Consider the following 13,429-nt stretch of genomic DNA (forward strand, 5'->3'; position numbering starts at 1 on the left):
GAATCACAACCTAAAATATTTTTCACACCCCACACCTTTCAAAACGTCTTTTAGAAAATCACCACTTGGTATACATTCATACTAGAATCATTACCGAGTTATATTTTTCTAAACAATTTTTAAAACTAAACGAGATAACCACTTTGTATACATTCATACGAGAATCATTACAAAGTTAAATTCTCCTTTCAAAACATTTTCTAAACAATTCACAACCACTTTTTCCAGACAAACATAAGTGATCAAGCAATTAAGAGCCCATGGATAACCATGGATACAAAGGGTGCTAACACCTTCCCTTTGTATAATGTACCTCCCGAACCCAAAATATAATCAAGGTCTTTCCTGTTCTTTTCCACCTTTCCTTATTGGATAAAAGAAAAGTCGGTGGCGACTCTTGCTATCCGCGACATTTGCTTTCCAAAGCAAAACACACAAAGTCAGTTCACCGTATGACAGCGTCCATGTGTTAAGTTTTAATGGAGACGCCAATTGGATTGACACCTCTGTGTGTTTTGTATATATTTTTAAATTCTATATGATAGATAAAGTCGAAATCAGACCAATTCATATTAATATTAATACCCGTTTACACAAAAAAAGAATAGTGTTGATGATTGGGATCACCTAACCGACCTCCAGTCCCACATCCCCTAGCTACCCGAACCCGTGGGCCTAACCCATTTTGATGATTCACCCCAGGTGTTTGAATATCTGAGGGCACAGGAACATCACCACCAACTGCAGGAGATTGCCTGAGATAGTCAGACAAATCAGTGTAGTCTTATGTATGCATCGAAGGTGTACCGCCATAGCTGAGTTCATGACCTATGTCAGAGTAGTTGGGTTGTGTTTGAGTTGTTAGAGGGCGACCGGGACGATTGAAGGGAGACATTGGTGTGAATGATGCGTTGAGGAAATGTTGAAATGATTGTTGTGGTGTTTGGTAGACATATGGTTGTTGAAGGTTTTAGTTTTGAGATGTTTAGACTTCTTGGCTATGGTAGGAGGAGGGACGATTGGTGTTAAATGATCGTTGAATATTTTGGCTAAGGCGACTTTGGTAGGGTGATGTGTTGGGTGCGTAACGATGTTGGGTGCGTAACGATGTTGGGTCTCTGGATGATGATCTAGTTGTTGGTGGTGGTACGGGGTATGCTCTTGGTATTGTGGTTGGGCGACTTTGTTAGGGTTGTATGTTTGTGTGTTTGTGGAACGAAAAGTTTGGCGGATAAGGGGTTGTGAGTAGTCGGTATGACAATGTTGTTAGGGGTTAGATGTTAAGCCTTCTGGTGTGTAAGTTGCCTGACGTGGGTCGTATATGTAGGAGAATTGCCATCCAAGGCGCAGCGGAATTTAAAAATTTCTCCATTTAGTGATCCTTACGAATGGGCATGATCAGTGATAGAATCGTTACCTCTTGTGGCGATTCAAACCTTTGGTGCAGATTTCTTGAAACGACCAAAACCTTGGATACAAATCCACGGGGCGATCACGAACGTTGAACGATGACAACGTCTCTACTCAGTCCACACGAACGGATTCCTTCAATCGCAGTGTTAGCTGTTATGAATGAAGGCTTTGAGTGAGAGAAAGAGGGAAACAAAATTCCAAGTCTCTACTTGAATTTCTGTCTGAGTGGAGAGACAATGCTTCTACCCAAGGGGTTCTATTTATAGAACCACTTGTGTGGGCTTCAAGCCAAAAAGTCCACTTAAGTGTATTTTGCCCATATCTCATAATATGCCAAAATCACTTAAGTATTTGGTACCTTACCATATTTCGTTTCCACTTAAGTGCACCGTACCTTACGATGTTCCTTAATTATTCTATCTCTCATCAATCCGTCCTTTGTGTGTGACCCTATAGGTTTTCGTGACGTTGGCAATTATATTAAATCACACATTTAACATAATAAACAGTGAGCAGTATCTAGCAACACATCACTGCTACCCAAGTCACGAAAATGTCATGTGATCTGACAAAACCTCCTGTGATAATAATTATGTGTATAATTACCCCTTTGCCCTTATGTCTATATTGAACACAAGGTATAGACCGTGTCACCCTTGTCCAGTTCAATATTGGGCCCATAGACATTTATCCTGTTACGCAGGATTGGCAAATTCCATCTAGGACACTCATGTCCCTCAGCATGCTTCGTGGAGCACCCATTAACTGTCTTTATGGTTATCCAGTTACGGACAACGTTGGATCAGCAATAAAGCACTCGACTCTACATCTAGGATCCATAGTGGTTTCAGGTTGAAGAGTGGAATACACTATTATCACCATGAGAATAACTTATGACACTTTGCATAACTTTCTATATAATATTCTCATAGCGGGTCAATCCGGTATAAATATTACTCCTAATATTCATACCTATGTTTAAGACTTGATAACTCTTTATCCATGATCCATGAGATGTGATCATCAGTCTACAAACATAATAGTCTTAATGCTTTAATGTTATCCCACTTCACATTAAAGCTCGACTACGGATACTTTAAGAATAGTGCCCTTATGTTTAATGTGTTCTCATGATTAAGTCACACTTAATACATTAAACGGACTATCTATTCTAGGGACTTTATTAATCAACCATAATAAAGAAAATGCCTTTAAATAATTCGATACAAGTACCAAAAGTATTGGCCTCTAGGGCTTACACCAACAATATAGGTACATATCCTTGGCGATGAACTCAAATCCAACCGATATGTAACAAGCCATATAATTACGACTTGGTTTTTCTTCAGTTAACATCACATCGTCAGTTAAGACATGGTCATGGCGGTGCTTCCATTTGAGACACTTAGATCCAACGAAGCTTTGCCATGGGTTAAAGTTCTATTGGTCGTTAACTTTGCGTAAATACCATTCTCCTAGGTTTGCTGTGGGATCTGGGATGTGTTGAAGCATACCGAACTGCAATTTAACACGATCACTGTTGTGCATCTCCACAATGGTGAATCTTATGATCGGCGTGCATGCAGTTCAAACGGCTGCATCTTGTTCGTTAATTTCATGGTCATGATCCAAATTTAGATATGGACGCCAAATGAAATGAGATGTGAATATATGTTAGATTATAAATTTGGTAGAAGAAATTAACAAATTATTATGAAATAATTAGGTTAATGGCCATACATCTGTCGGTCGAAGGTGATCCAAGAGATTGCGATACTGAGTAATACAGTGTCTAGGACATCTGTTATAACTCATACCATGTACCGACCATCTGCATCATAAAGGTAAAAATATTATTTAGAGATAATAATCGGTAAAGTAAGTAAATATAGTCTATTTTTAAGAACTTACTTTTGTACATACGAGAATGTGAAAGGGTTGTTGTTGACGGGCGCTAGGGACGGTAGTCTGGACCAACCCTATGCTTGGAGCAAAACAGCACATCCAGAAAAGGTAGATGTGTCTTTGTGTGAATTTTTACACAATGAACTATAAAGATAAGCCAGACAAGCGGATCCCCAACTGTAACTTCCTATTATATCTAAATGTCTTAGTAAAGGTAAATACATAACATGCATACTAGAACCACTACCTTCAGGAAATTAAAAAGAACCAATTAAAAGCATAATGTAACACCTAGTTTTTATTATTCGAGCCTCTTTGGTAGAACTCTCATCTAACTGTAAGTTGTTATAATATGCCTTAAGGCGTGAAAGGAGTATACCTTGACCTCTCGAGTTATCATCTAGCAAATCAGCATCTAAGAGGTCCATGCAAATTGAATTTGCATGGTTGGTTTTACCATTTACCATCTTACCTTCGATAGGCAGTCCCAATAGCATATAGACGTCTTCTAACGTCATTGTACACTCACCGGTTGGAAACCAGAATGTGTGTGTCTCGGGATGCCATCTTTTACATAACACAAGAATGAATTTATTATCCACCAACCAAGACATTATTTTGCTTATATGTCCAAAATCGGCGAGTTCGACATACGGTTGAATCATCGGATCCATATGTACATATCCGTGGACCCGAGTTCGAAACCTTGAAACATCATATAAAAGAAATAACAAAATACATTATTTTATAAAAGATAAACATCAAACTAAGTATCTTTATTTAAAGGTATTCTAGACAATTAACATAATAATTAAACGCTTACATAAGTTGCTATGTTTGCAACTGTTCCTCTGTGCGATTCACCCATTGTGAGGAGAGACATCTTGTCAGAGTAAATATTGAAAAAGTGTTTATTACAGATGAAAGAGGTTATTGCAGATGAAATAGTTGATTTTGTTGAGGAAGAAGTGAGTGTTGGTGTGGAAAAAATGTGTGAGTTTCTTGCCTATTTATAAAGTGTAACATGCAAAAGTGTGGATGCATGGAAAATTGTGATTGCACGTGCTATCCAAATGGTTTGGCGCCCATGTGAATTTGTCACATGATAGCGCCAATCAAACTGGCGCCTCCCCTAGGCTCATGCATGCTACATCTTTACCTAGCATGGTGTATGAGTGTCTCAGCATGCTTGGTTACGCGGTCTGCATGCAAGACATGATGACGCTAATTGGACTGGCGCCCATGTGCAAGCATTACAAGCTAGCGCCAATTGGACTGACGCTAGGGCTTGCATGTTTGACACATGGCTTCCCTCTGGCTTACATGTTTGAAACATCACATCCGTCTTGCTTGCATGTTTGACACATCACTTATGACTTACTTGCATGTTTGACACATCACTTCAGTCTAGCTTTGCATGTTTGACATATCACTTACCTATTTAAATGTCTTACTATCTACATCCAACAATCAACACAAATTCATCTGCACCAAAAAAATAATTTTCACCTGCACAAGAAATATTACAATGTCATCTTCACCAAAATATAGTATCAATGTTCACTACAATGGTGAGACATATGAGTCTGAGTTATACGGGTTTGTTTTCGAAACACCGATACTATCCGACTTACGATCAAGATAAAGTCAAATTTCTTTCATTTGAAAAAACGAATTGAATCCTGCATAGGATCTGGTATTGTGTCAAAGATCACGTATCAAAATCCAATTTTTTTTAGAACAGTCAATGCAAATTTTTCTCGCTGAAGGTACGAGATGATGAAGATGTTGAATATATGTTTGTTAGTCACGAACATTCTGGTTGCAACTCTATTGAGTTGTATATTACTCTTCAACCAATTATATCATCTCAGCAATCTCAAATAACTAATCAAGTTGAATCTGATGAATTTGATTCAGAAAACTCAGATGACGCCGACCCAGAAGCAGAAACAGAAGTCAATGTCGTTGATGAAGAAGAAGAAGAGACCGAGACACAGGTCGATCATATGTTGAACAACAACATTAAAGATGATGATCAACCAACGCCATTACCTCCAAGTCATGTATACAATCCGCCTCAACATATGAAAAACATGGATCTGCATGACGATGAAACATCCAACAATGTTTTTTATAACCCATATCCACGATCAGAGGGTGAGTTAAAGGTGGGAGACATGTTTCGCACTAGAGAAGAATGTGTGCGAGTTATAAAAAAATTTCATATGAATAAGTATATGCTAATTTCACTGAGAAACGCACTGATTTGAGAAGGTATGTCATCGAATGTCATAACATCCTTTGTAAGTTTCGGTTGGATGCGTCTCACAAAAAGAGAAGTGACTCTTGGGAGATAGCTTCTATAAACCCACCTCACAGTTGCATTGCAACCAACGTTGAACAAGATCACCGTAAATTAAGCATTACATTGATATGTGAAGACATTTTGTTGCTTGTTAACAAAGACCCATCAGTGAAGGTGAGTATAATAATATCTCATATAGTCACAAGATATAATTATACTCCATCTTACAAGAAAGTGTGGATTGCAAGGACAAAGGTTGTTGAACAGGTATTCGACAACTGGGAGGATTCATACAAGGAATTGCCACGGTTCTTATGGGCCCTAAAAACACACGTACCATGAAGTATTGCAATTATGGAGACATTGCCAGCAGTAACGCCAGATGAAACCTATGTTGCTGGAAATAGAATCTTTCACCGCCTCTTTTGGGCGTTTGAATCGTGCATCAAAGGTTTTGCATTCTGCAAACCTATTATTCAAATTGATGGAACATGGTTATACGAAAAATACAAGGGTACTTTGCTTATGGATGTTGCACAAGACGACAACAACAATGTCTTTCCCATTGCCTTTGCTATGGTTGAAGGTGAAACCGCTGGTGGTTGGGTTTATTTCTTCGACATCTCAGAACACATGCCGCTCCACAAGCCCATCTCTGTTTGATTTCAGATAGACATGCTGCCATTGAGAGTGCTTACAATAACCATGATAACGAATGACATGATCCTCCTTCTACCCATGTCTATTGCATTAGACATATTGCACAAAACTTCATTCGTGCAATAAAAAATAAGAAACTTCGTAAAAAAGTGGTGAATGATGGGTATGCTCTAACTCAACCGTCATTTCAATATTACCGTGATGAAATTAGATTGTCTAATGCAGATGTAGGAAGATGGGTGGATAACATACCAGTAGAGCAATGGACAAGGGCATTTGACGGAGGCTGTAACGCCTCAAACTGCTTTTAGGATTACCGACTGACCCCACAAACCAACACAGGTCTTTTCAGCATGCTTTGTCCTCACTCACACGCTTTCCGGGAAACTTTCCAGAAGGTCACCCATCCAAATACTACTCCAAGTCAAGCACACTTAACTATGGGGTTTTTATCTGTTAGACTACCGAAAAGAAGATTCATCTTGTTAGTATAGGTAGTACCAATTAATCCTTATAAGCTTTCCTTCAACCATGCAGTCTCATAACTACACAACCTCGGGATCCCTCTCATTTCGATGTGAATTTGGGTTTTCCCTATAAGCCGCTAAGAGTGTCTCATTGTCATGCCTCATGCACCGACAACCACTTCCTCGCCCTCGGGTGTAACATGTAACCACTCTATTGGCTCGGGTGTTACAGAGGTTGTCGATTGGGCCACATGACAACAAACCTTGTGGAATGCATGAATGGCGTATTCAGAGGCATTAAAAATCTACCAATAACAACTTTGGTTAGAACAACCTATTATAGGTTGGCTTCTACCTTCGCAACCAGAGGTGAAAGATGGAGTGCAGTGTTAATATCGGGTCAAATATTCAGTGAATGTTGTATGAACGTGATGAAAGAGGAGAGTATCAAAGCTAGCACACACGCGATTATAATCTTTGACCGTCATAGGCAAAATTTCAGCGTACAGGAAATAATGGACCACAATGAGGGGAGGCCAAATTTATCATATGCTGTCAAACTAAACAGAAGTTGGTGCGATTGTGGAAAGTTCCAGGTCTTCCGTATTCCTTGTTCCCATGTCATTGCGGCATGTGCACATACTCTCCAAGACGCTTACAATCATCTATCTGATGTTTACAAGGCCATTACCGTCATGAATGTGTATAACAAAAGCTTCTCAGTGCTACTAATAAAGGAATACTAGCCTCCATATGAATGTGACATAGTTTGGCACAACTACGAGATGCGAAGAAAGAAAAAAGGACGGCCAAACAACATACGTATTAGAACAAAAATGGATACGACTGATAAAATGATAAGACTATGTAGTATATGTCGTCAACCAGGACACAATAAGAACAATTGTCCCAATCTAGGAGCAACATCTGCATCATAAGATAATATCTCCTTTTAATTTTTGTAACCTTGGAATTTTATATATCATTATCTTTTTGTTACAACAAGGTTCACAACAAACATCACTACAACATAAGCAAACTTAAAACAAAATATTTCTAACTGATTACAACAATCAAACTGATGTCATCTCGTCAAAACATCATTTCCCTAGCATCCTTATCAGTTTTGACTCGCACCCAACCAAATATATTATCGAGTCTCTCAATACTTCTAATTTTTCCCCCTCTGATATTTTTCCATCTAACTAACGAACCAAATCCCTCTTCAGTTGATCGAAATTACTAATGTTCCATAAGAGCATCAACATCGGAGGTTTGTCTCTCGAATAAACCAATTTTCCATAGCGGCGACGAACACCAAACATGTTTGCAAAATGATGAAAGGAGATGTGGAAAAATGATTCACACAACACCTCTATTTATAACACAAAAAATTGCACATTACACTGAGGCGCCAGACCAATTGACGTCTCCTCTACAAACTAACAGATGGACGCCAATTGGATTGACAGTATCATGTGCTGTAGCCGATCCAATTGACGCATCATCTCTAAATTTAGGAGCTGGCGTCAATTAGTCTGGCGTCTCCTCTTAAAAATGGGGTAAATTAATTTATTTTTTTGAAATCAGAATTATTTTAATTTTTTTTAAAAAAATTAGGAATATTTAGGTAAAAAATTCGTCATAGTATTTCCACCTTTTTAAAACTATATCAAATAATGTATTTTTTATATATATTATTATAGATATAGTATGTAGAAGACTATAGCAAAGCAAAATTTCAATTTATATAGTTTTTATTTAATTTGAATGTTCTTTTTTAACAAATAGTTTTTTTTCCCTTAAAAGTCTTCTCTCCTTTCTTAATCTTGATACTTTCTTTGCTGTCACTAAAACCGAAACCGAAGCCTCTTCTATGAACAAGTACAGTAACTTCTAAAACATCGTCGTTTCGATCTTGTTCTGGATTCAGTCAAACACGTGGTTACGATTCATCCGGACACGCTGTCCTCTCAACGCCTCCAACTTCCTATATCTCATATCTCTCTCTCACGCGCTCTTTGCCGCCAAGGTGGCTCTTCCGCAATCAGCCACTTCCGCCACCACCTCCACCACCTCCACCGTCGCACACCGTCACCGGATAATATTATTCAATGGATAAATCTTTCTCCAACGGAGATGGCCACTTTAACCGAACATTCTCTTCTTATTCTTCCGCTTCACAGAGGGATGTTCGTTATAGGTATCATTCTCATAATTCTCGATTAAGTTTAATCCAATTTCTTAATTCTCTGATTTTTAGGGTTTTGGAGTTTGTTTCAGGTATCACACAATCCTTAATTACATATAACAATCACACAATTCACAATTCTCTCATGTTCTTACTGGTATCACACAAATTTGGATAATAGTAAATTGCATAATCAAAATTGTTAACTGTCATCAATCAATTTCACTTTTTATTTATCAATATCAATGAATTGAAGACTGAGCCTATTATTTTGATTATGATTTGTCAAAGTGGTGGAACAGTTTTTGTTTTCTTTTGGTTGCCATTGCAATACCTTATCTTTATCTATTTTTTGCAGCTGTGGCTCTTGTGGATATGAGCTGAACTTATCCTCCTCAAACCGGAATACCACATCCATCGGATCAAAATACGGGAAGTCCATAAAGCGAGGTATCATCTCATTCTTCAATATTGATGATAACAGATTTACCCAGGTTGATGAGATACAGTGTGTGCCTCATTTTCATAAGCATTCATGGGGCTTATTCCGGCGAAGAACTAAGCTTCTCTGTCGAAAATGTGGCAACCATATTGGAAATGCATACGATGGTTTCACTTCTTCCTTACCACTCGTGTCAGACGGAGCAGAGTTATCCCCTAGCTCCAAAGCGGCCAGGAGTTTAAAATATGACATCCGCATTCGGTCGTTACAGCCTTCTTCTTCCGGAGAATCTGGATTCCCTGTATTAGCTTGAAATACCTGGTAAAAAATGTACTCAATTTCCTTTCTACTTAGTAGTCATTGGCGATATGAAGGTTAAGAGTTCATTATTATATGCAGAGATCTGGTTTGGCAGTTTTACTTTTTTGGTAAAAAATGTGAATAAATAGCTGTATGTGAAGGTTGCAATAATTGAGTTTAAAAACTACTAAAAGGATGGGATTGTCAGGTTAATAAACATGGCAAAACATCCAAAGTATAATACTTATATTGGTGGGAAGTAAAAGAGAAATTAAGCTAAACAAAGTTGGTGATTGGTGTGGTATGAAGGATTCAATGTAGTATCAGAGCTGCGAGTTGTATCATCTAAGATTATTTTGATAAATAACTTAATTAAGTGTTTATACTTTATATGATAAATGCTTATTATATATAAGGGCACAAAAGATATTTATCGTGCTTATCATGGATATGTTTTAAATCATTTCTTTCATATCATCCTTACACTTCAAGTAACATGCATTTTATGCTGGTAGATAAGTCTAAATAACTTGCTCACAAGACCATTTAAATGTAGTCTTAATCATTTTTTACAGAAGCAAACACCAGAAAAAAATATTACAGTTCAACATATTAGGCACTATATTAAAAGTCATAAATATTGCTTATGAGGCAAGTGAGATGATCAAATTAATATATTCTAATATCATTGCCTAACATGGTGAAAAGATCAACAGTTTTCTGTGGATGCTTCTACTTTCTACAATGAAGTTGCACAATCTTCTCAATTTTGTCAAACCCTGCAAAATGAGTTAAAAGTTAAAACCCCTACGCAAAATGATCCCAATTTTTAGCCCATTTTCTTTTGAGAATTACTTTTCCTACCTTTAAGGTGCTTCTTCATCACGGTAGCATCCGAAGATACATCCTCAGACGCATTTTTTTTACATACTCCTAAACGTAAATTGGTGAGTTATCTTTATTTTTTAAAAATTTAATCCTGAGATACATTTCCGTATCAATTTTAAGGTGAATTCGGAGATGCATATTTGGACGCATCTAAATTACACTCACCCAATGCATGAGCCATCCTTATTTTGTTTAAATTTAGTCTGGATATGTACTTCTGTACTACTCAGTATTGTCTCTTCCAGACTAAAAAAAAAAACTCTACAGTTTCTTCCACCTTGCCCTGAAAAGAAGTTGGAAATGTGTTAGAACTTACATGTTGATATTTGTTCAGTTTCTTTCACAATATTGACAAAACAACTTATTTAATATTTGTTAAAAACTAGGAAATTTGATAGGAGAGGAGATTGCCTTCTACTTGTTGATTGCATGAAAAATGCATGAATAGTTACTCTGGCTTAATTACATGTTATGTTATGTAATGAGTGTTGTTTTGTTTATTTTTCAACAAGACCCTTTGATTAGCAAAAGTATTACATATTTTAGTCTTGATGGTTATAAGAAAATGTGTTAGAACTTAGAACTTTGTCAATATTGTCCACTAGGAAAAGCATCCTCTTTCAAGGAATATAAATGATAAGGTGCAAGAGTTTGGAACAAAGGTGTGCTGTCTGGAGTAGTTTTTTAGTTAACAAGTGTTGTATTATCATCCACTTGCTTAGCATTTGCATTTTTCTTTCTAGGGAAAACTTCTCAACTGATATTAGTTAAAGAGCATGTTTTGGAATTTAGAGAAATTGGGGTGAATCACTCATAAAGTACTTAGGTGTGTGTATTTTAGATGCATCCGGAAATGAATCTTCGGAAAATTTGAGTTTTGTGTGTGCTTATTAGAAGAGGTAAAGACAATTTTAGAGATGTAGAATTAATTTTGGAATTATTTTGAATCTTTTATTCTTTTAAAGTAGAATTGATTATGCTTCAAGAATTGATTTAACTTGAAGCTAGAATTTGTGATTTTCCAGTTTAACGTGATTTTATATTGAAATTTAATGTTCAACTCATTTATACATAAATTTATCTAAATATAAATTACTTTATCTTCAATTTACTTTTAGTAAGATTCAATTTTATAAAATGAATTCATTCAAAATCATTTTTTTGGGTGTGTTAGTAGTTTAAATTTATAAAAAAAGGGGTTGGATTTGATCAATTTTGCAAAGCATAATCTAATTTAAGTTTTTTCCTCTATTTGATTAAACCTAAAATATTCAATAACTGCTCTCACAAAAATTTGAAATAAATTTCTGTACAAAATTTTGAAATAAATTTTCGTACAAATTTTTTGGTACAAACTAAAATTTTGATATATTAAAATTTTTAAAATTTTCGTGAATTAATATTATCGAAAATTTTAAAAGTATTATGTTATATCAGAAATTTCAACCAAAGTGGATTTTTGGTAGTTTAATTTGTGAGAAAATTAAACGCTCAGGATTTTGTTGATAGTTTTGTGATTGTACCGACAATTTTGTGTGATCTAGAATAAATGCAAAGTTGTATAAATTGAAGTGATTTGTTTGATAACAATATTTTAAAATGTCTCTTCCTTAATTTTTGATTAAGGGGAAATGTACTTAAACGTAGTTTTATCTCTCGTAGAATTCTGACTTTCGGATGACACCACATCTCTCGCCGTCTTGATATCGAAGTCGAATGAATTGTTTTCCGATACTGAAAACTGAAAGGTGAGAAAGATCGACTTTCGTGATGATTGGATTGATACTGATGGAAGAGTGAATTTCAACCTTATTGAGATGAAGACCAATGAAGATGTGAAGGATATGTGGAGATCATTTTGTCGTAGATTAATAAAGAGGTTGATCAAGTTAGATGCTAAGATTTTAAGGTTTGTCGAAGACATAATTAAGATGATGAAACATCCAAAATCATCTGGTAGTGTCTAGGTTTTCATTGTCAAATGTTAATTTATGTTCACGTTGGATCAATGGAAGATCAAAAATATCATTTAATAAAAAGTTTTGATGAAGATGTCTAAGTAATCTTATATGTAATAGACAAATAATATACAATAATACATAAATATAACAATAATGTATAAAATTCACGATACATAAATTTTCGTAGAAAATATTCACAAATATCATAAATTTTAAAATTCACAATACAAATTCACGCAATCGTAATTTATAGTAAAAAAAACATACGGTTTTTTAAATTTTCGATAGATCAAATGAAAATTTCAGTATCATCCTAGAGAATTCGTAAAAATTAGTGAAAAATATTGCAACGATAGTATAGTCTATTCATAGGATGAGGGGTGGGAGATATCAGATATAAGTGTGAGAATGACAAATCAAAACCTCGAACAATTGACATAAATTTGTATAAGTTCGACTAATATTGACTTTGCAATTACAACTTTTCCATTCATCTTTTTTTCGCTTAAAATTAATTTTGTATTGCAACTTTCTCTTCATCCAAGATAAGTGAGTTTTTTCTCTTAAAATTTAAATTAAATATATAAATGATTATAAGAGTATTCCTCCCGCTTTTAAGATTTTAGTTTTGAAATCAATGTCTTAAATTTTAATATGTAATTAAGAATTCTACAAATTTCAATGGCTTCTTTAAATGAGTTTTAATTTAGTATTCAAAAGCTATTTTCTAAATCAATTTTAAAAAATAATTTTGAAAAAAATTAATAAATAAAAATATATTTAATAATCTTAACATTAAAATGTGTATTTAAAGTAGATAAAAGGTTTTAATATGACCCTTTAAAATTTTATTTTTAATTGTTGAAACATAGGATGATGCCGGAATTTATTATA

The 13,429-nt window shown here is 35.4% G+C and overlaps 1 protein-coding gene across 5 annotated transcripts; it reads left to right on the top strand.

Annotated features, from left to right (window-relative positions):
• The first annotated feature begins 8,547 nt into the window (after window positions 1-8,547).
• Window positions 8,548-12,626, top strand: LOC127093075 (uncharacterized protein At4g08330, chloroplastic). 5 transcript variants are annotated; one of them, XR_007792412.1, is made up of 4 exons: window positions 8,548-8,956; window positions 9,303-9,707; window positions 11,180-11,236; window positions 11,318-11,452. XR_007792412.1 is itself a non-coding variant. In XM_051031975.1 (3 exons), exons 1-2 carry the CDS (start codon window positions 8,868-8,870, stop codon window positions 9,697-9,699), a joined length of 486 nt encoding a protein of 161 aa, XP_050887932.1. In that variant the 5' UTR covers window positions 8,548-8,867; the 3' UTR covers window positions 9,700-9,707; window positions 12,237-12,626. The 5 variants fall into 5 exon arrangements, 4 of the variants coding, with proteins under 4 accessions (XP_050887932.1, XP_050887934.1, XP_050887933.1 ...); XM_051031975.1 differs by lacking the exons at window positions 11,180-11,236; window positions 11,318-11,452 and adding an exon at window positions 12,237-12,626; XM_051031977.1 differs by lacking the exon at window positions 11,180-11,236.
• The last annotated feature ends 803 nt before the right edge of the window (window positions 12,627-13,429 follow it).

Source organism: Lathyrus oleraceus, chromosome 6 (genome assembly GCF_024323335.1).
Source record: "Lathyrus oleraceus cultivar Zhongwan6 chromosome 6, CAAS_Psat_ZW6_1.0, whole genome shotgun sequence".
Taxonomy (NCBI): domain Eukaryota; kingdom Viridiplantae; phylum Streptophyta; class Magnoliopsida; order Fabales; family Fabaceae; genus Lathyrus; species Lathyrus oleraceus.

Coding starts and splice junctions, on each gene's coding strand:
- LOC127093075 (XM_051031975.1), top strand. CDS start 8,868: ATGGATAAATCTTTCTCCAACGGAGATGGCCACTTTAACCGAACATTC. Junction 8,957..9,302: donor CAGAGGGATGTTCGTTATAG/GTATCATTCTCA, acceptor TATTTTTTGCAG/CTGTGGCTCTTGTGGATATG.